Here is a 22,652-nt window from a genome sequence, read left to right as displayed (position 1 = left end):
ACGGGATCCGAGCCGCGTCTGCAACCTGCACCACAGCTCACGGCAACGCCGGATTGTTAACCCACTGAGCAAGGGCAGGGACCGAACCCGCAACCTCATGGTTCCCAGTCGGATTCGTTAACCTCTGCACCACAATGGAAACTCCCCTCACCGAGCACTTAATACAGTCCAGATACTGTCTTGGTACCAGCAATACAAAGAATAACATTTGTGTGATCAAAACGTACATGATCAAACTGACACGCGAGGAAGATGAAGGGTCACCGCCCTTGCCAAAGACCAGAGGGAGAGGGGTTTCAGGGCAGAAAAGTGAGCTAGGACACAGCTGGGGTGGTTCCTGGAGTCACCACCTGCTGAGCATCAAGCAGCTGCCAGGTCTAGGGGGTGGGCCCAGCAGATAGAACCCTGCACTGATTGGCATGTCTCTCTGTGAGCCCTTCTTCACAGCAAGGAATCATTCTGTTCTTCACTGTATTCTTGGCACCTGGGCATCTAGCATATGCTAAGCACATAGTGGGGCCTCAGTAAATGTACGTAAATGAATGGGCTTCATCCATGTAATGAAACAGACAAGTGCTCCTGAAGGTTGACATAAATGAGAACAAGGTGGCCGATACAATTAGCTGCTACAGAAACCTTTCCAGTTAGGGCTCTGAAAGCAGGTCCTGGGTATGTGTGTGAATACACACACGGCCCTAGCTTTGAATGAATTAATTCCATAACAACCCCTGCATCATCTGATGACACTGACACAAACACGATGCAGACTCAAGTTGTATCTTTCACTCTGTCCTGCGTGTCCCAGTTAACTTCCAAAAACAAATCTCAGACTGTAAATTTTGTAACCTGTTGGGAAAACTTCAGTGTTGCTGGATCTCAGAATTGAAAGCTTGTCCTAAAACTAAAATAGCACAAATAGACAAACCAGTGGTATTTAGACTGAAACTACTTACATTTTCAGGATTACATATGCATATAAAAAACAAGAATAAAAAAAAAAAAAGAATTTGTCTGTGGGCTGGGATTGGAGGCCAATTCTTCAAACAGACCACACCGGATTCAGCCTAGGTGCTTTTAAAACATAGTGCTGGGGATGGAACCTATGTTTTGCTTTGTTTTTTGGCCATGTCTGCAGCACGGGGATGTTTCCAGGCCAGGAATCAAACCCAAGCTACAGTAATGACTTGAGCCACCGCGGTGATAACCCTGGGTCCTCAACCTGCTGAGCCACCAGGGAACTCCGACACTGTTTTTGGACCCAGTTCTTCTGCACTAGCAATGAGTTGCCCATCTACTGCTGCTGATGGTCCAGGGTACAGGCCTCTTTCTAAAACTTTGGTGCCAAGGAGCCTTGAGAATTGCCCTGAATGTCAGGAAGGGGTTCCGTGGGGCAGAGCTGCAGGGTTAGGAGGGGACTCCCAGGGATATCCCTGATGGGGGGGGCATCACCGGCCTGTGGAACGTGGTGGGGTCTCAGCAGGTGGTCTTCAGAACAGTCATGCTTTCCCACCAAGGCACTGGGAAGCAAATGGGATGAGGATGATGAATACGACGTCAGGGAAACAGGGGGCAGCATAGGTTTTTAAAAACTGAAAAAGTGCACATGTCATAGAGAACAGACTCGTGGTTGCCAAGGGGGAGGGGGACGGAGTGGGATGGCCGGGGAATTTGGGGGTAGTAATGCCAACTCTTCCATGCCCAATGGATAAGCAGTGAGATGCTACTGCACAGCACAGGGAACTCTATCCAGTCTCTTGGGAGAGACCATGAGGAAGATAGAATGAGAAAGGGAATGTATATATAGGTATGACTGGGCCACTTTGCTGTATAGCAGGGGTTTTTTTTGTTTGTTTTGTTTTTGTCTTTTTAGGGCCATACCCACAGCATACGGAGGTTCCCAGGCTAGGGGTCTAATTGGAGCTGCAGCTGCCGACCTCCGTCAAAGCCACAGCAGTGCCAGGTCTGAGCTGCGTCTTTGACCTACACCGCAGCTCACACCAAAGGATCCTTAACCCACTGAGCGAGGCCAGAGATTGAACGTGTGTCCTCCTGGCTACTAGTCAGGTTTATTACTGCTGAGCCACGATGGGAACTCCTGTACAGCTGAAATTGGCACGACACTGTAAATCAACTAGACTTTGATAAAAAATATAAAAAAGAAAGAAAATGTGCACGCGTCAATGTCAAACAAAAAATATCTACAGTCTTATAAGTAAGAATAAAACTGAATTTTTATGTAGAGATATGCAAATTAAATGAAAGGCTCCCAAGTCTTTCTTCTTACATTTCCTTGCTCACCCAGGGCTCGGACCCAAAAGGGGCTGATGCTCTCCAGTGGCCCGTCCACTCTGAGGGCTGTTGCCTGCCCTGAACCCAATAGGTTCCCCCAACGTCTGCTTTCCTCCTGCTCCCGACAAGTCCCTGACTGTCGACCCATTCACACACCATTTATTCTCTGCTCCGCATTCACCTTTGTCCTCAAGCTGGGTTTCAGCTTCAGCTCCAGACCACAGTGATGAAATAACGTCCACATTTTGCTGTGAGACCAACACTTCATTACAAAAAGCGCCGTATTTTAAAGATGCCGAAAACACATCATTCTAACGTCACTCTACGCAGTGCTGTTCACCCAAGCACACAGAGGTCTTCCAAACTTGTCTTTGGCAAGTATGATTATTTCTCCTTTATGTTTAAAGACACAGACACAGAAAGGGCTAAGGGATGGGTTCAGAGTTACAGTGTGAGTCAAGGGCAGTGCTGAGACTATAACTCAGATGCCAGCTCTCAGAGTCTGTGTCCTCTGCTGGGCTGTATTTCTCTTGACACTTCCAATCCTTCCCCCAACAACTGTCCATTTCCAGAATGCGCTCCCCGTGAATAAAGTTGAAAACGGGGGAAAGGCGGTATTATCCTTTTCCTTCTCCTTCTGACATCGCCCCTCCCATCCCCCAACCCTGTTCCTTTATCCCCAATGCAGCCAACAGCAACAAAGACACATTGTTCTGTGCATGCAGCAAGCAGGGGTTAGGTACCACTCTCTACCACGTGGCAGAGTTAGGGAAGGAAGGATGATCATTACGGCTCATGGTTCTCGTCCTCCAGGAGTTGATAATTTAATGGAGGAAGAAATGTAAGTGTGTGTGTGTCACTCAAGATAAAAAGTCAAATGAAAAAAGGCAGCCGCGTAAACCATGCCCCGAAGATAGAATTCCGAGCCGGATGAGGAGCCTAGAAAGCGCGCATTATGCGTCTGAAGGGCAAGCTCACAAACGGGTCATTCTGCCCAGCGGAGGTTTAACAAAGAGGGTTGTTTGTGCTGGGCCTTAAAGGATGGGAAGAATTCGGATACCCACACGGAGTGGGGAGGAGAGGGCATTTCAGGCAGAGCGCGTTGGTGGGAGCAAACATTAAGAGACGGGAACAGGCACCCAGGGCTGGAGGACAGACACCAAGAGGGGGGGTTCAGGGCTCAGAAGGGAGGAAATGGGCGGGAGAGGCAGCAAGGGTCCCGGGAGGTGGTGAAAGCCACGCGGAGAAGGAAATCTTCAGGACAGAGGGAGCGGGATGGAGATGCTGTTCAGGAACATTCATCTGGCAATAGTTTATTTACTTTATTTATTTATTTATCTTTTTTTGTCTTTTTGCTATTTCTTTGGGCCACTCCCGCGGCATATGGAGGTTCCCAGGCTAGGGGTCGAATCGGAGCTGTAGCCACTGGCCTATGCCACAGCCACAGCAACGCAGGATCCAAGCCGCGTCTGCAACCTACACCACAGCTCGCGGCAACGCCGGATCGTTAACCCACTGAGCAAGGCCAGGGACCGAACCCACAACCTCATGGTTCCTAGTCGGATTTGTTAACCACTGAGCCACGACGGAACTCCATCTGGCAATAGTTTCGGAGAGAGACAGGACAGAGAGAGCTCTGGGTGAGAGGGGGGTGGGTGAGGGGCTGTGGGAACAGAGAGGAGGAGGTGAGACACGTGACAAGGAAGGATGGAACTTGTCTGTGTCACCAGATACAGAGGATGAAGGCGGAGTCAATGATTTACTAAATATGGAAAATCTGACGTCTGCTTCGCTGAGCATCTAGTTTCATTTTTTTTTTTCCCCCTTTTTTGGCCGCCCCTCGGCATGTGGAGTTCCCGGGCCAGGGATCAGATCTGAGCAAGCTGTAGTTGTGACCTAAGCCACAGCTGCAGCAATGTTGGAGGACCCTTAACCCCCTGTGCCTGGCCAGGGATGGAGCCTGCATCCCAGCGCTCCCCAGATGCCGCCGACCCCACTGCGCCACAGCGGGCACTCCGGGTTTCACTCTTTACTTATAAATAAGTCAGAACTAACCAGATCGGGGTGTTGTGGTAGATGCTGTCCAAAGTCCTCAATTCTTGACCGTGCAGCCACACCCTTGTGATGTGACTTGTCAGCTCTTGCCACTGGGAGGTGGCACCTCTGACCCTGCCCGAGATCTGGGCTTCCCTTGGTCTGGTTTGGGAAATACAGTGCAAGAGGTGTCGGCCACTCCCGGGCCTGGACTTCAGGAGGCCCCATGTGTTTCTTCCTTCTCCGTCTCTCTCAGAACCCTCCCGCCCCTGTGCGAGCCAGCCGCTGGACAGTGACAGACGATGGCCTCATAATTCCATCAAACAAGCTATGAGATAACATGAGTGAGGCCATCTGAAACCATCCCAAACAGAGGCCAGCTTATTCCTGGCCAACCACCAACTGACCAGAGACACATGAGCAAGCCCGCCCAGACCAGCAGAGCTGCCCAGAAGCACATGTGGGAATAAAAGCCCATTGATTAAGGCCACCAGGTCTGGGGGTTGGTGGTTACACAGCCTTACTGTGGCAACTGCTATCTCATGCAGGTGTGATATCGAAATGCACGTGTCACGCGTGAAGTGCTTTCCTTCTGCACGTTCCACGCTGAAAGGAGAAAAGCACCAGTTTGAGTTCATACCTGAGGCAGGATAGTTATGCGGAATGACCTGCTGGAGTTCTCGTCTCGCAGGTAGATGGAAATCTTAGGGAAGTAAGACCAAGGTGTCTCAGAATTCGTCCAGCAGGCCAGCTGGGACCCAGTCCAGAAACCGTCAGAGAATTCTGGAATCTAGACAAGACGAGAGCATGTGACAAACAGTGATTAGTCTGGCACATCAATAGGAAGCAGCGCCCGGCTCTCTCATCACCTCGCCAGATGCCCACGGCGACAAACAGTGTTTCATTTGGACACTGACGCGAAGACATCAATCCTTTGGAAGAGTGACGGCGGTGACAAAATGACACTTATTAAAATTACCGAGGCGTGTGGAAGACTTCCTGCTATAAGCGCTCTGCAGAAATGTTTACTTTAACCCTCAAACCCCTGCATCGGTGCAGTGCTGTCATCCCCTCCACTTTACAGATGAGGAAACCACAGCCGAGGGAGGTGAGAGAATTCCGGCCGGGTCGCAGTGTAGTAGGCAACACCCTTTAGAAGAGAGGTGCGATCTTAAATGTGGCGCTCAAGGCCCTTTGGGGCACCACCTTTCCTAGGAATTCCCTGAGCCCAGGAAGTTTCCTCCGGGTGCAGAGCCCTGTGCAGGTTCTCTGTCTGCTCTTCTGGAACAGCTTTCAGATTTCAGCTCCGATGCCGCCTTGTCCAGGAAGCCCTCCCTGACTCCCCAGCACAGTGCTGGCACCCTGCCATGTGTCTCTCTTCCTGGGCCATTGCACCAGTTAGAATTTTATTGGCACGACTGGAGAAACTTCTCTTTCCTGCCCTAGACTCTGAATTTTCTAAGGACCCAGGTCTGCAGTCTGTTCCTCTGTCTCCTTTCCATAATCCTAACATCTGGCCCAAAAGGAAGACTCAGTGAACATTCATGGAAAAAAATAAATGGCCAAGAACACAGAGTGTTCGGAGTTCCCATCATGGCTCAGCAGAAATGAATCTGACCGGTACGCATGCAGACACAGGTTCAATCCCTGGCCTCGCTCAATGGGTTAAGGATCCGGTGTTGCCGTGAGCTGTGGTGTAGGTCGCAGACTCAGCTCTGATTCGACCCCTCACCTGGGACCTCCATATTTCTTGGGTGGGGTGGACAAAAGACAAAAGACGCCCCCCCAAAAGAACACAGTGTGTTCATTTGTGCCTCTCATCAAGGGACCAGAAAGGCAATGCCAACGTCGCTTGTCCACTAGTTGCTGAATCTTTAAGTTACTCCTGTGCCACGTCACCAGGCCCAGTGAAGTTTCCAGGAGCAGAACTGCCCTGTGCCTACCAGTTCCCGGGTGGGGACGGTCCCATGAGCCTCTTTAAACACGTCCCACACAATGCCCTGCTCACGTGAGAAAAAGGATGTGGTGAGGGAGGAGCTAAGAGAGCAGGTGTTGGGTGTGGGGCTAGGAGAGCACGTGATAGGGGCGGGGCTAGGAGACCATTGAAGGGGCGGAGTCAGGAGAGTACTGACTAAGAGGACTGGGTGTCTGTCTCCGAGGCAGAAGCTCAGGAGCTGAGTTGCGGGGCAGGTGGGCGCCGGGGAGATAGGGTGAGACAGGGCAGGCAGAGCAGGGAACCTGCCCCACTGCACAACATGAGGGCCAAGGAGGCTGGTGCCGAGGACCACACGGGGTGGGAAATGAGCTGGGAGGCACCCGCCGGCACTTTCGTGCATTTATCAGAGCCCGTTCATCAAGGATCTGAGCTCTGCTGTACAACAGGTGTGATTAAGGCATCGGAGTGGGATTGGTGCAGGTCACTGGTTCCCTGAGTTTAACCTCCAGGGATTCGGCCTGGGCTAGACAGACGCATGTGAGAGGCAGTGAGCGGGTGGGAAGTCATAGATGGAATGGCTTAGGAGAGGGGACAGGCAGGAGGGAGGGGCAGAGGACCCACGCTGAGACCTCCCCGCCCCCAGAAGCAAAGGACCCCGGGCAGCAAAAAGAGACCCCCAGAAGAGGGACAGAGGGGCAGAAAGAAGTCCCCAGGGGAGGGTGCTATGGAAGCCAAGAGACAGGTGAGCAGGGGTGCCCTGGAGCTGCGAGGGGACAAGAACTGAGAAAACAGCTGGTGTCTGCGGATGAATACAGGGTGGGAGCTTCCTCTCAGGATGCGCAGGGAGGGGCTGCCTCCCCCGGGGCGGGACACGTCTCTTCACCCAGTCTCGCCTCCCCACTGACACTGGCAGTGCTGGCTGATTTGTGACATCTCTAATGCTGGCCTTAACATATTTATACATTTTATAAAAAGAAGTCAGATCGAAACATGGAAAACAGGGACATCCTTTGCCAGGTGAGGTGATGGGATGGGATGGTCATGTTACAAGATTCCAGGAGGAGGGAAGGTCACTGAGCCTCCGCTGAGGACACAGAGCTCCAATTTCCAGAGGACGCATGAGGCTCAGAGGGGCCAAGGAACCTGCCTGAGGGGCACAGCTCAGGAGGGGATGGGGGATGGTCTGGAAACAGCCTCCCTGGGGGCCAGACCTCGTGTCCTTGGGGGAGAGTCTGGACACTCAGACCCCAGAGTTTCAGGTCAGAAGTCACTTTACAGCAGACAGCATCCTGCTTCTGGATTTTACAGATGGAGAAGCACTGGGCCTGAACCAACAAAGGTGCCCTGGCTGGGCAGGAAGGGAACCCAGGTCCCTGCCAGACACAAAAGTCCCCACCGGGCTCATGTCAAAATACACATCTACAAACCACTCCTTTCTTTTCTTTTAAAATTATTATTTTTTCATTTTCTTTTCCTTTTTAGGGCTGCACCCACAGTATATGGAAGTTTCCAGGCTACAGGTGGAATCAGACCTGCAGCTTCCAGCCTACACCACAGCCATGGCAATTCCGGATCCCAGGCACATCTGCAACCTACACTGCAGCTGGCCTCCATGCCGGATCCTTAACCCACTGAGCGAGGCCAGGGAAGGAACCTGCATCCTCACGGATGTTGTGTTGGGCTCTTAACCCGCCGAGCCACAAAGGGAGCTCCACCATTCGTTTCTAAAGTCCCATCTGTTGCAGGCTATTGCCTTTGGAATGGCTTAGCGATGAGATCCTGCTGTGTAGCCCTGGAAACTCTGGTCACTTACGATGGAGCATGAGAATGTGAGAAAATAGAATGCATACATGTATGTGTGACTGGGTCCCCATGCTGTACAGTAGAAAACTGACAGAACACTGTAAACTAGCTATAATGGAAAAAATAAAAATCACTTTATATATATATAAGAAAAATTAAAATAAAGTCCTATGGAGCAATCCCAGGGCCAGAGACAGAGCCCAACTTCGGTCCTGTGTTTAACTCTCCAAAGCCAGCTCTTTCCTTGATCAGAAAGGGAACCTCAGCCTAGAGGGCCGGCTGGGATTACCTTGCAGAAAGGACCAACAGGCACATCTCTGGTCCCTGACCAACCCTCTCAACTCTCCGCGGAGCCTTTCCTGCCCGAGACTAACAGCCTCCCCCTGCCTCTCCTTCCTGATGCAGGCACTGAAAGCAGAGGATAATTTTAGACCAGGCAAACAAATGTCGTAATCTCATTCCTTCTACCTCGTGCTTTTCTTGCAAAATCAGCCTGCTGAATACATGCTGTGCTGACCTCAGGAGTGCTAGCGCCCCTTCGCCACCGCTGTGCTTGTCCCCGCTGAAGTCCCGGACTCTGCAGAGGCCCGGGCTGCTCACAGGCTCCCTGGAGTCACACACGGATGCTGCCCACATGTCCTCGGGGTAGTTGGAAACCATTATACTCCGAATATTACATTTGAGGACGCTCGTGGTCATTTCGCGGAAGACATTCCCACTCGTGGAGAAAATCAGCCATTGCTGGGCATTTCTAGCAGAGCAACTCTGGTCTGATTCCCAGGCAGTTTTCTAAATTTAAGGCATTAAAAACTTTACCTGCTATTTTTTTGGATTCAGCCGATATGAGATAAGATAGAGGCTTTGGCTCTCTCAACCTTTCAGTTCATACAGGATCTTGGTGTTGCTTCGTCTCGATTTTCCCTCTGTGTTCTTAGATTTGCCTCCTGCTCTTCCTGTAGCAGTTGGAGGCTTTGAAGTTTGGGTCCAAGACAACCCCAAGCCTGCTCTTCCTCCCCCTCTTCCACTCTCACGAGTAGCAATGCACTCACGGCGCCTCTTCTACGAATCATTCCTTGAACTTGGCCAGCCCAGTGAGCAGTGGGACTGTCAGCCCCACTGATGAAGGCTTTGAGCAGGAAACACTCATTTTTGGTGACCTTATAAGGATATGGCCCTGCGTGGACAGGTGTTTAGGAAGACACCCAAGAGGTCAAGAGAAGTGTTTATTTCGCATCCAAACAAACAGTAGCAGCATCACAATTTGGACACTAAAATGACCATATGGGAGTTCCCGTCGTGGCACAGTGGTTAATGAATCTGACTAGGAACCATGAGGTTGCAGGTTCGATCCCTGGCCTTGCTCCGTGGGTTGAGGATCCGGCGTTGCCGTGAGCTGTGGTGTAGGTTGCAGACGAGGCTCGGATCCTGAGTTGCTGTGGCTGTGGCTGTGGCTAGGCTGGTGGCTACAGCTCCAACTGGACCCCTAGCCTGGGAACCTCCATATACTGTGGGAGCGGCGGCCCCAGAAAAGGCAAAAAGACAAAAAAATAATAATAATAATAAAAAATAAAATAAAATAAAATGACCATACGCTTGCTGTGCCAGGCTTTTACCCCAAACCCTCCTAACAACACCAGTGAGAACACAGAGGCTCTCCAGGGGCACAAAAGCCTCCAGAGGCACTTAGCTAAGAAGCGGCAGAAACTAGATTCAATTCAATTCCATCTGACCCCCAAGGCTGTGGTCCTTCCAACCCTTGGGTTCCCCCATTGTCCCTGGTGAATGTACTGGCAGGTGGGGGTCACACTGGGACTACTGCCGGGAAAGGCCTGCTGCCCTTGACTGTGATTTTAATTGTATTCCAAAGCTCAGCCATAAAGTACTTATTAGGCGGCAGATTGACCTTCGTCTTCTGTGAATCACATGCTTTTATAGACGTAGGAATTAAAAGCCCAGCCCAGCTTGATGAAGATCAAAAGAGGAGTATAATTTTTCTTTGTTTTAAAGGCTAAAAACATTCCTGGTTTACTTTAATACAGACTGTTACCAAATAGCTTTCATTCCCTTAGATTAAACAAGTACCACAGCAGAGTTCCTGCTGTGGCGAAGTGGGTTAAGGCTCCGACTGCAGCAGCTTGGGTTGCTGTGGAGGTATGGGTTTGATCCCCAGCCTGATGAGTGGGTTAAAGGAGCTGGTGTTGCCACAGCTGCAGTGCAGGTCAGTCCCTGGCCTGGGAACTTCCATATGCTGTGGGTGCAGCCATAAACATAAAAATTAAAAAAAAGAAGTTCTATAGCAACTTTACTATTATTTGAAATACTAAAAAGCGTTGCCCCTGCAGATCTAAGTTCTCTGAGATTAAAGTGAAGGAATTATTTGCTGGTTAACATCAAAGAATAAGATTGTGAACTTAATACGTAAGAAGAATAAAAAGGAGTTCCCTTGTGGCTCAGTGGGTTAAGGATCCAGCACTGTCACTGCGGTGGTTCTGGTTACTGCAGTGGAGAGGTTCCATCTCTGGCCTGGGAATTTCTGCATGCCATGCGTGTGGTCAAAAACAAATAAATAACCCAAAACAGGAGTTCCCATCATGGCGCAGTGGAAACGAATATGACTAGGAACCACGAGGTTGTGGGTTCGATCCCTGGCCTTGCTCAGCGGGTTAAGGATCTGGCGTTGCCGTGACCTATGGTGTAGGTCGCAGATGCAGCTCGGATCTAGTGTTGCTGTGGCTGTGGTGTAGGCCAGCAGCTGTAGCTCTGATTCGACCCCTAGCCTGGGAACCTCCATGTGTCTCGGGTTTGGCCCTAAAGAGACAGGAAAAAAAAAAACAAAAAAGAAAAGAAAATTCAGCGACTGTTAGAAGACAAGGTTGTACTTCCCAGTAGGTGGTCATGACCTGGTGTGACCTCCAAGAGTCATCAATTGTGCAGAGGACTCACCAGAGACGTGCGGGCCACAGCCTCCACCACGGCATTAAACACCTTCTGAGGCAGGCGCAGGAGTGTGGTACCACTGTCCACGATGGCTTTGTCGGCGTTATACTAGAACAGGGGAGACGAGGTGGGGAAAAGGCGCATGAGCAATAAGGCACCCACATCACCGCACGACCCCAGCCCGCCATCCCCGCACATCTGTTACACAGCATCCCGTAGTCATGGCAACCTCCCAGGTGGCTACAGTTCATTGCCCGTTCTTGGAGCTTGGAAACCAAGAACTTCCTATAGCCCAATGTCTTTGTGGCAAATAAGGAAACTGAGGCCAGGAAAGGGAGGTGACACCACCCCATCAACAGCCTAACGCGGAGCTTTTCTCTTACTCGGCAGGGCCCAGATTCTGTCCAGGGTCCCTGGAAGATGTAGAGAGAAGACCCATTTGTCTTTAGGGGTTGGGACAACACATTAAGTGCCATTTATACAGATCACGCAAAATCAACGCTCTATTATCCGGCAAGGGGAGAAAGAGGAAGGACACGTTTTCAAGAGACACCTCGTATCTGCATTGAGAATGGAGCCAAAGCCACATTCAGCAAGAGACTCTCGCGCACACAGAGGCACGGTCTTGTCCCTGTCCCCACCTTGTCATCATCATTCTCTGTGTAGCCGAGTGAGAAGAATGGAGGCAGTGGGCCAACACCAGGGAAGCCACCCAGCCTCTTAGGACATAAGTGTGAGCAAGGCTGGCCAAGAATGGAATGAGTTGTGGGCAGTTTTTCTTTTTCTTTTTAATTGCATGGCATTATGGAAGTTCCAAGACTAGGGGGCAAATTGGAGCTGCAGCCCCGGCTAACACCACATCCACAGCAATGCAGGATCTGAAGTGCGTCCGTGACCTACACCACAGCTCACGGCAATGCTAGAACTTTAAGCCACTGAAAGAGGCCAGGGATCGAAACCGCAACCTCATGGATACTATAGCCGGGTTCGCTTCCGCTTCACACAACGGGAACTCCCTGAGCTGCAGCAATTTAATCCTCCTGCTTCTACAGCGAATCCCTGGGCCACGTGATCAAGTACATTGACCAGGTCAAAAGGAAAGAAAGATTTGTGAAGCAGCAGGAGGGAGGAGAGAGAATTTTGAGAAACTGAAACATAGCAATTGATGCAGATTCTTTTCCAATGTAAAACTCATTTTGGTTTAGAAACGAATTTAACTATAATCTAGTTTGGTTGAATGAGCAAGAAAAGCTTGCACACTGAAATGCTGGGGTGGGCTGTTTTGGGTTTGGTGGTTTGCTCTCTTGTGGCAGATTGGGGATGGGGGCAGGAACGAACCAGAATATGAGAATCGAATCTCCAAATATATGCTTTTACTCTCCAGCACACATACACACACACACACACACACACACACTCACTCTCTCACACTCACACAGAGTCTGGGCTATACTCTAGGTTGCCCCATTTGATTCTCTCATTACACACTTTCATGGCAAATAAATGCCTATGGACAATAACCAGATGTGTGGACTTGGGACTGAAACAGCAGCCCCGTGGAACGGACCATCATGTTATCAAGCTTTGACTGTTTTTCCCAGAGGCCTCTGTGTATGTGAGAAGTTATGGTACAAGTGATGGTTAAAAATGAAAGGAAGTGATGACAGGTAGGAACACAATGAATGCTGATGAAATGCGAGCTGGGCGGGGGGCGGGGGGGGGTAGAAACCATTCTGAAAATGCGGTAGAGGACCAAGCCCCCCCCCCGTATCATCACAATCATGTCATTATGTGCCACAAATAAGACAAAACGCAGTGTGGCGGGGGGGCGTGTGAGTGAGGTTACGGAGAGCTGCAGTTTCACTGCGGTTTCGCCAGGCAGCACATCTGCCTCCTTTTAGCATCCTCGAGCCACGCACATCTTTAAAGCATCATGTTTCTTCCCATGAGAATTGTCTGCTGGGGGGGGCGGAATTAGCCGTGGATGGATGATAAAGCTGGTGATTTATTTTTGGTCTCATTTGACTTCTTTTTTAGTCCCCTTTTGTCCCCTTGCACTGACAAAACCCTGCTTACGTCATCCTCTTGGGGGGGGGGGCGTGATGGATATAAAATGACCTACCAAAAGGCTCTGTAACTTTCAATGTCGTGAGTCTTGATTTACCTTGCAATGTCATGTACCCTCTGATTTCATATTCAGCCCCAGCCGCAAGCGGCCCAGGCCCCCACAGACAAGTAGACACCAAGAGATCACCACGGAAGTACCTCTCTGCAGTCCAGATTAAGGCTCTGGCCTCCGATTTCCAATTTCAGAATTTCTATCTGATAGTACCACTCCTCCTTAATAGGGGTATACCAGATGTCTCCTTTGTACAAAGTTGGTTCAATTCCACCCAGGACCTGGGAAGGAAGAATGTACAGATATAAGAGAAAAAGATAAAGAGGCGTGTAACAAGTTTCACAGAGACGCATGCTCTCCTGAGGCGCAGCTTCCTGGAGTCTGGACTTTCAGTTTATTAGCATAGTATAAACAAAAACATATGCCTGCCTGAAAATTAAACAGAACATTTTGGAATCAAGTGTCCAAGTGTCCAAAGAGGATTCTGCCCTCGTCTAAGCGAGGTGCTCTGGTGGTTTGCCTTCTCTCACGGAAGTGCACCCCCCCCCCCCCCCAGCTTCCCAGTACTGGAATCCCTCCACCCTGCAAAGAAACACAAGAGCCAACTTCAGAGACTGACAATAACTTCGGTCCTCAGAAGACAGAGCATGACTCCCTGCCCCACATACTTGCATGGAAAGCAGATAACGCTTCTGTAATCAAAGCGTCATTTTGCAAAACTGTCTAAGCTGACCCCACAAATCCCAGGCTACCCTCTCCCCTGAAAGGTGATTAAAAAAAAAAAAAAGGTGTTGAGAGCAGGTGTATGGTTAGCAAATGGAGGTAAATGCGACTCAGAGTCTGAGAGCAAAGGGGTCAGCAGCACCCCCCTGGGGGGCCCTTCCTGTACATTCTCCCCGTCACCTCCTGATTTAGATGTCTGGGTGCAGGGGCCATCAAGGGGACACTTGGGCCGTGGCGTGTCCCCCACGTTGATTCTGCTTCCCTGTGTGTGTGTGTGTGCACGTGTGTGTATGCGCATGTATGTGTGCAACTATGTAAAAGTGTGTGCATGTGTATGTGTAACTGTATATCAGTGTGGTGCATGTGTGTACATATATGGGTGCAAGTGTAAGTTTGTAAAAGTGTGTGCATGTAATTGTGTATAAGTGAAGTGTATGCACGCGTGCAGATGCATGTATGTGTGTAACTGTGTATACGTGTGCTCATGTGTGTATACATATGTGTGTAAAACGGTACCAAAGTGTGTGTCTATGTGTGTAACTGTGTAAGTGTGCGAATGTTTTTGTATCTGTATGTGTATATGTATATAACTGTATGTAAGTGTGTATATATGTGTGTATCTGTATGTGTGTATAACTGTATATACGTGTGTATACGTGTATGTGTGTGTGCGCATATGTGTGTGTGTGTTGAAGAAGAGAGAAAGGATGTACAGGGGTCCCGTCTTCCCACCAAGTTTATGAGACCACAGGCACCCCCTTTGCCTCCGCTGCACCTGCCATATCCCCCGCTTTCCTCACATGCCCCTCCCTCAGCCAACAAAAACCATTGCCTTTCAAAGGAACGTTTTTAAAAGCTTTAATGGAATTTTGGGCAAGCAATGAGACTCATCTTAGTAGGTGGCAAGATGATCAGGAAGGATAAAAATAACACCCAATTTTATCCATTTTTTGAAAAGGTTCCCAAAGAAGGATGATCAAAATTGTACAGTACCTACAGATGCCTACATGTCTAATATCTCTATCAGGGTCTTAATGAAAGAGAAAAAAAGCAGCCCCACTGGTTTGTGATGATGTCCCCCCTTTAAGACTAAAAGATACCCACAAGACTACCTCCGTTGGTACCAGTTCCAGCCACTGGCAATCCAGCCCCACACATCTGCATGGAGAACACGTTGGGAATTTTCGCTTGTGCCACGAGGGAGTCAAAGAAGGTCTCCAGAGAACTTGATGGCTGCAGGAGGGATGGGCAAAGAGGACAGCTGCTTCAAGACTCGTCGGTGGACAAGGAATGGCCCCATTGCAGGTGCCAGGCATGCTCTACAACGTGGCATTTCTTCATGCTCCATATTTCTCATGGCTAAACAACAAACCAGCTTACGATTAAGTACAATAACTCAGACATCTCCAGCAGAACTTCCTACTACTTGGTATTTTTCCCTTTGGTACAGCTCTGTTGTAAAAATAAGACAGTATTTCCAGAAGCTACAGAGATGCTTGCCACATTTATCATCCTGACTGCCTTGTGAGGCAGGCGTGAGGTATGGAAGTGGGTTACTGAGGTAGGTGGTGGATTCTAATCTTAGACATCTCGGAGTAAGGACAGAACAGTGTCTCCCGGAGCTGCCTCTGTAGCTCCAGAAAGCTTCTATGCACCCCTTCCAGCCGTAGCTGTCCATCACGCAAATGACAGGTGCCTGACCCACAAGGACACATCACATCCACGATCCTGGACCCCCGGACATGGCTCAACTCTCAGTCCGCTGAACTCGGCGACCAGGAGAGGAGCTAGGCTCTTCTCAAGTGGAAAAGCTCGTTATTCCCCACGGCCCTGTTTCTGTAATTTGCTCTGTGTCTATGTTCCATGTAGCCACGCCTTCAGACAACGGCCTCATTTCTCCAGGATTGAAAGAGAGATGGTAGGAGTTCTGGTTGTAGCTCAGAGGGCTAAGAACCCAACTAGCCTCCATGAGGACATGGGTTCGATCCCTGGCCTCGCTCAGTGGGTTACGGATCCAACGTTGCTGTGAGCTGTGGTGTAGCTCGCAGATTTGGCTCGGATCCTGCTTTGCTGTGGCTGTGGTGGAGGCTGGCAGCTGCAGCTCTGATTCGACCCCTAGCCTGGGAACTTCCAAATGCCGCAGGTATGGCCCTAAAAAGGAAATAAAGGGGGAGATGACGGTGTGTGAATAGGTCCTAGTTGAGGGTGGGCCATGGGTGCTGGTAACCAGGAAGGAGGGTGATGGACTCAGGTTCAGGTTTTGGCTTTGACAGCTGGGGGAGATTAGAGCTGGTGACTCTGAGTTGGTTCTGGTTGACGCTATGGGCATATTCTGAGCATCTATGGTTAATGTAAGGAAGGATTCTTTGTTATCTGTAAGACCTGAAACTCTAATTCTTGAGTAAGTGAGAGGTATGTTATCAAATGGACAGAAACCTTCCCGTTGGTTTAGTTCCTGCCTATCTGGCCTCCCACCGGCTTTTGTCTCAGCTCCTGGGGACTCCGGCAGAACTCGGCACAGTCCCTGCCGCCATCTCTGTCTAGACACTTTGGGTTTGGGTCGAGAATGGAACAAAGGCCCCCTCTTGAAACGGGCTGGGTCTGGGGGTGACCCAGTTTCCGTGCACCTTCTTGAGAGGCAGCCAAGTAAACAACGCTTGGAATCGAATCCCAGCTCCACCACCCACCTTCTGAGTGTGTGACCTGTTCCTTTGTTTCCTTGTCTATAAAACGGGGACCACAGTAGCTGCCGGGAGCTCTTCAGGGGTTTAAATGGGTCAGTGTACCCGGGTGCTCGGAATGGCGCCCGGCACAAGGGACAGGATCTGTGACTATTTTGTTTTGTCCCAGTCACCAGTCATTCTTCAGCAGGACTTGGGATCTCTTTAGAGGTTTTTTTTTTTTCTTTTTAGGGCCACACCCGTGGCATATGGAGATTACCTGCTAGAGGACAGGACAGATGTTGCTTAGGGAAGAGCTGGCATCCTGATAGAGGGCTAAGCTGGCTTAGGTGGAAGGGAACCCTAGCACGGCCACCAGCTCCCCAAGTGATCTTGGACTTACCTACCGGTCTTTTCTTTTTTTGTCTTTTTAGGGTCACACCCGAGGCATATGGAGGTTCCCAGGCTAGGGGTCAAATCGGAGCTGTAGCCGCTGGCCTCCATCACAGCCACAGCAACGCAGGATCTGAGCCTCATGCGACCTACACCACAGCTCATGGCAATGCCAGATCCTTAACCCACTGAGCCAGGGGTCGAACCTGCATCCTTATGGATACCAGTCAGATTTGTTTCCATTGAGCCACGACGGGAACTCCCTCTTTAGAGGTTTAAAAGTACACAGTTGCCCAGGGCCCGCCCAAGGGAACATGATTCAGCAGGAATGCTGTTAGTCACAGTATAAGAGACCCCCCAGTGGTTCTGACGCACATCCTTGGGTGGGAAGCTTCTAGGATCCACTGGGGGCCGCTGCACACTCTGAGCCCCACCGGCTGCTCCATCAACTCATTTCTGAACCAGCTTTGGGCCACACACCAAGACGGCCCTGCCAGTCCTGTTTCTGGCCGGGCTCCACTTCCTACTTGACTTCCTAAGAAACCTGATATTGTCTCTTCAAAGGGAAGAATGTGAGGCCCATTGCTGGTGACCTTGGCATTTCATAGTTGTGGTGGGGGGCAGGGTCTGGACACCCCAAAGAACCCTGAGGCAGTCTATTCTCAAGCAGGTGTGACATATTATTAACTCCAGATAATTTAGCTTTATGCCCCCATCCTGCAAATAATCAGCATAAAATCAATCCTACGGCGTTCCCTTTCCTTTTTGTCTTTTTTAGGCTGCCCTGTGGCCTATGGAATCCCCGGGCCAGGGATCAGATCCGAGCCACAGTCGTGGCCTACACCGCAGTGGCAGCAACACTGGATCCTTGAACCCACTGTGCCGGGCCGGGGATTGAATCTGAGTCCTGGTGCTGCAGAGCCACTGCCCATCCCGTTGCGCCACAGCGGGAACTCCAAATGCTCATTTTCCAAGTCACACGAAGATGAAATGTTTTGCCCAAGGATGACAGAGGATGCTGAGTCAGAAGAGGCTCCAGAAGCCGCCTCGGGTCCCCAGACAGAGTGGGAGGTGCAGCCGGGGCTCTGTGCTGACCCTTGGTCCTCTCGGACCCTCTGTCCACACATCTCTTAAAATGGGAACCACGGGGTCCTATAGGTCTGAAGAGTCATCTTCTCTGCCTGGGGCATCCCGGGCTATTCTTGCTCCTCAAGAAGCCACCAGATTGAGAAATACCCCCGCCCACTGCCCCACCTGCCCCGCCCCGCATTACCCACCCTCCCCATAAACCTCAGCGAAGACACGTCCTTATAGAGAGAAAACAGGCCTTGCTACACCCAAGAGTCTTTGTTCCACATTTAGCTGTGGCTCAAAGCCTAACCCCGAACAAGGAGAGTCTGGGCTGCGGTGCCCGGTTACAGGCCAGGAGGGGCCTGCACGACCTCTCAGGTAGACGCAGACCTGCCCTGGCATCCCGGAGCGGGGGCACAAGGGTGCAGCGTCCACCTGCCTCGGGCATCCGTTCCCTGGGAAACGCCCTAGCCCCTCCCTCTTTGCGCCCATGCGCATTACTTCCTCTGGGTGGACCAAGCACGGGCAAGCAGAAGGCATCGGTCCTGTCTTTCCCCGCCCGCGAGGGTGCTGATGCGACGTGGGCAGGGGTTGCACAGTCTCTCCCTGGTGCGTCGCTACTTCGAGCACCTGGTTATCCCCCAGGCGCACTTGAAGGCTTGCCTGCGCTCAGCTCCGGAGTGAGGGGAAGGGGGCGTGATGCTGTCTCTGCCTGGTGGGGGTCCCCTCCCCTTGGTGGGACCCCTCCCCCTGCTGAGGTTCCAGTATCCACTGGGGACTCTGTCTTTATATGAACCTATGAATTTAATAAATGTGTTTTCTCGTCATTGTACCTTAATAAAAACTCCTAAAGGAATACCACGAAGTGATTCAGATTCTCTTAACATCTGTAAACTATACAAGAAAAATAAACCAAAAAAAGACAAAAAATAATTCCTGGAGTTCCCCTTGTGGTTCAGCAGGTTAAGAATTCGACTAGTATCCAAGAGGATTCAGATTGGATTCGCTCAGTGGGTTAAGGAAGCTGCAGCATAAGGTGTAGATGTGGCTTTTGGATCTGGAGTTGCTATGGCTGTGGTGCAGGCCAGTGGCTGCAGCTCCAATGTGCCCCATAGCCTGGGAACCTCCATAGGCAGCAGGTGCAGCCCTAAAAAAAACAAAAAAAAAAGGAAAAAAAAAAGAAAGAAAGAAAGAAAGAAAAGAAAAGAATTCCATGAATGTCACCTTCCTAACACTCAACGGGAAGGGTCAAAGCATCTCGCCATTTACCTTAACTTTTAAAATTTTTTAAATTCTTGGAGGTACAATTAATTGTATGAAACGGGTCTGTTCCAAGCATGTGATTCTCCCTGACTGTCTCAGACAGCCTGGACCCACTTGTGGGCCCCTCCAGTAACTGGTTTCAGCATCTCGTCCCATCAGTTGGTTTCCTTAGACCCGTGGATTCTTCTTACCTTGGCCAGGGTGGCATAAGCCAGTCCGAGTATCCCATTCCACTTAATCCCAGGCAAAAAGAAATTCTCCGACTCAAAGATGGTGGCAATGTTGACAAGAAAAGAACTATTGAAGCCCTTGGGGATGGTGACAACGTCCTCCCCAACAAGGCCGGTCCAGCTCCCTTGCGTGTACTTCACGGTGACATCAAAGCCCTTGGGGCGGTAGGTGCTGGACCTGGAGAAAGAGAAGAGACATCGTGTCCTGTGTCCATCCTCAGGTCCCTGTCTTCACCGGAGGGCCAGTTGTGGTGGCAGAGCCCGCCTTCCTACGCCCTGGTTGGCATAAGCAGGACTTCGGGATGATCAGGGCGTCTGCTCGCACGGCGGTGTTTCCCACGGGACACAATCCCTAACGTTTGGGTGATGGCCGTTTTGCTTAACTATATAAGCCTTGAACAGTACGACGCAGTGTGGACACCTGCCTGGCCCCCCGGCTCTGGGGAGGACCCTGCCCTGCTGCTCTGTGACACAGGCAGGGGCTGGCAGCCCAGAAGGTGCCACCAGCTTATGCCCACCGTGGCCTGGGGTTTGGATTCATAAAAAACGCAACATGACGAATAAAGATGGAGCCACAGCCCCTTACACCAGGGCTGCTGGCCTCAGGGTCTGCATGACCTCCTGAGGGCGTGGGTTCCTTCTCAAGCCTGTCCCCGTGCCCCAGAGCTGACAATACTCATACACACGAGGAAGGATGGTGCTAATGACACGCTATGACATAAATCACTGTGACCCCTCGATAACCCCCCACACAGACAGCCCCAAGGGAAAGAGCTACTGCAACTGTAACATGAGCAAGACCAGACACTGGGCGGGCAGGGCAGGTGGAAGTCCTGCTCTCAGGATTTCAGAGACACACGGTAGGCAAACGCACCCCTAAAATTCTAGGCAGTGACAGAGCGGTAGGAGTTACCCAAGACGATGGCAGAGTAAGGGACGCCAGGTGACCTGGTGGTCACTGAGGCCTCTCTGAAAAATACCATTTGTGTGGGACCTGCATGAGGACGGGGGGGGGGACCCCTGGAGAGAGAAGAGCAGGTGTCAAGGCCCTGGGGTGTCCAATCCTATAAGGTCATTTTCACACCCATCTGAGCTTGAAGACTTGGCTAGAATAGAGGAAGGAACTCAAGGGACATCTATGGACAAATATCTAGGCCTTGAAACCAAGCTCCCCATGGGACAAGGGTGGCATTTCTAAAAGAAACACCATTTCAGCAGACAGAACACTGTGAAGTGTCCCCGCCAGCCTACACTTTCTTTTTTTTTTTTTTTAGCTTTTAAGGCTGTACCCATGGCATATGGAGGTTCCCAGGCTAGGGGTCAAATCCGAGCTGTAGCCACCAGCCAATGCCACAGCCACAGCAATGCAGGATCTGAGCCGTGTCTGCAACCTACACCACAGTTCAAGGCACCACTGGATCCCTGACCCACTGAGCAGGGCCAGGGATCGAACCTGCATCCTCCTGGATACTTGTTGGATTTGTTTCTGCTGCACCCCAATGGGAACTCCTGCACTTTTTATTTTTTTAGGATTTTTTTTTTTCTTGGCCATGCCCGAAGCAAGTGGAAGTTCCTGGGCCAGGGATAGAACCTGCACCACAGCAGGGACCCACACCACTTGCAGTGACAGTGCCAAATCCTTAATGCATTGCACCACAGGGAAAATGCTGCCTGCAATTTTTAAATCTCTGAACATTAATACATGTTAATAAATTCTTGCTGTAGGGTTATATGAATTAACAAACAAACAAAAAAAGGAGTTCCCATTGTGGTGCAGTAGAAACGAATCTGACTAGGAACCATGAGGTTGTGGGTTCGATCCCTGGCCTTGCTCAGTGGGTTAAGGATCTGATGTTGCCATGAGCTGTCCTGTAGGTTGCAGATGTGGCTTGGATCTGGCATTGCTGTGGCTGTGGCGTAGGCTGCTGGGTACAGCTCGGATTGGACCCCTAGCCTGGGAATCTCCATAAGCCGCAGGTGCAGCCCTAAAAAGACAAAAAGACAAAAAGACAAAAAAAAAAAAAAAGAGGATTATATGAATTGGTGTGGTCTTACGTGGAGTCAGGGAGAAAGTTAAGTCAGAGATGATATATGACTTTTTCTTGGTACATCTCATGATCTTTAAAAATGGTAACAGTCTTTTTTTTTTTTTTTCTTTTTAGGGCTGCACTCACAGCATATGGAGGGTCCCAGGCTAGGGTTCAAACTGGAGCTATAGCCGCTGGCCCACACCACAGCCACAGCAACGTCAGATCCAAGCCGCATCTGCAGCCTACATCACAGCTCAGAGCAACGCCGGAACCTTAACCCAATGAGCGAGACCAGGGATTGAACCTGCGTCCTCATGGATGCTAGTCAGATTTGCTACCGCTGAGCCACGATGGGAACTCTTAAAAATGGTAAGAATCTTTATTCAATTCAGTAACTGTACTTTTGAGAATTTGATTCTAAGGGAACACCCGTGATGCACACAGACATTCATGAACAAAGACAGTCATTATGTTTTATTTATAACAGCAAACAGCTGGAAACAACCTAAATGGCCAGTGAAAAGGAAATACTTTGCTAAATTACAGCACATTCATGTGATGGAATATTATATATCACTGAAAAAACTGTTGGCTAAGACCTTTTCAATGAGATAAAAAAATTAAGGTAAAAGAAACATTTGCATATGTGGCAGAATCTTTTTCAAAATAATTTATGACACTCAGATATTGACAGTGGTGACTCTGGGGTTGTGGGGTTCCGTGGGGGAAACTCTCATTCTTATGGTCAGACCCACATTTTCTGTATATGTAATTTGTATAATCGGAAGGGAAAAGGGTATTTTTAAAATGTATAGCAGACACATTTTGGGGAAATTTGATTTATCTAACTTCATAATGGGATGTGAAATATGAAGAATATTTAATTTTAATGCTTTCTGACGATTTTAGCTAACTCCTTTTAGCTAACTCCTGATCTTAAAGAGAGAGCTACATAAGTGGACATTTTCTCTACATTTGCCTTCTCACAAGGGCAGACACAGACAGAAAAGTGAGTTGGGTGTTCCTGCTGTGGCGGAGTGGGTTAAGGATCCGACTGCAGCAGCTCAAGTCTATGTGGAGGTGCAGTTCAGTCTCAGGCCTGGTGCAGTGGGTTAAGGATCCTGTGTTGCTCCAGCTGTGGTGTAGGTTGCAGCTATAGCTTGG

At 50.1% G+C, this 22,652-nt stretch overlaps 1 protein-coding gene across 2 annotated transcripts in view; it reads right to left on the bottom strand.

Annotated features, from left to right (window-relative positions):
• The window catches only part of BACE2 (beta-secretase 2), a 93,726-nt gene that overhangs the window by 24,632 nt on the left and 46,442 nt on the right, over positions 1-22,652 (bottom strand). For both annotated transcript variants that reach the window (XM_047796917.1, XM_047796923.1), the window contains exons 3-7: positions 19,420-19,636; positions 14,946-15,074; positions 13,265-13,399; positions 11,006-11,107; positions 4,964-5,113 (exon numbers count right to left, since the gene is read on the bottom strand). In XM_047796917.1, the coding sequence (XP_047652873.1) occupies positions 4,964-5,113; positions 11,006-11,107; positions 13,265-13,399; positions 14,946-15,074; positions 19,420-19,636 (733 nt within the window). The remainder of the gene's footprint in view (positions 1-4,963; positions 5,114-11,005; positions 11,108-13,264; positions 13,400-14,945; positions 15,075-19,419; positions 19,637-22,652) is intronic.

This window comes from Phacochoerus africanus, chromosome 1 (assembly GCF_016906955.1).
Source record: "Phacochoerus africanus isolate WHEZ1 chromosome 1, ROS_Pafr_v1, whole genome shotgun sequence".
Lineage (NCBI taxonomy): Eukaryota > Metazoa > Chordata > Mammalia > Artiodactyla > Suidae > Phacochoerus > Phacochoerus africanus.
Note: the sequence above shows the minus strand (reverse complement) of the source record. Positions and strands in the feature narration are given on the sequence as shown.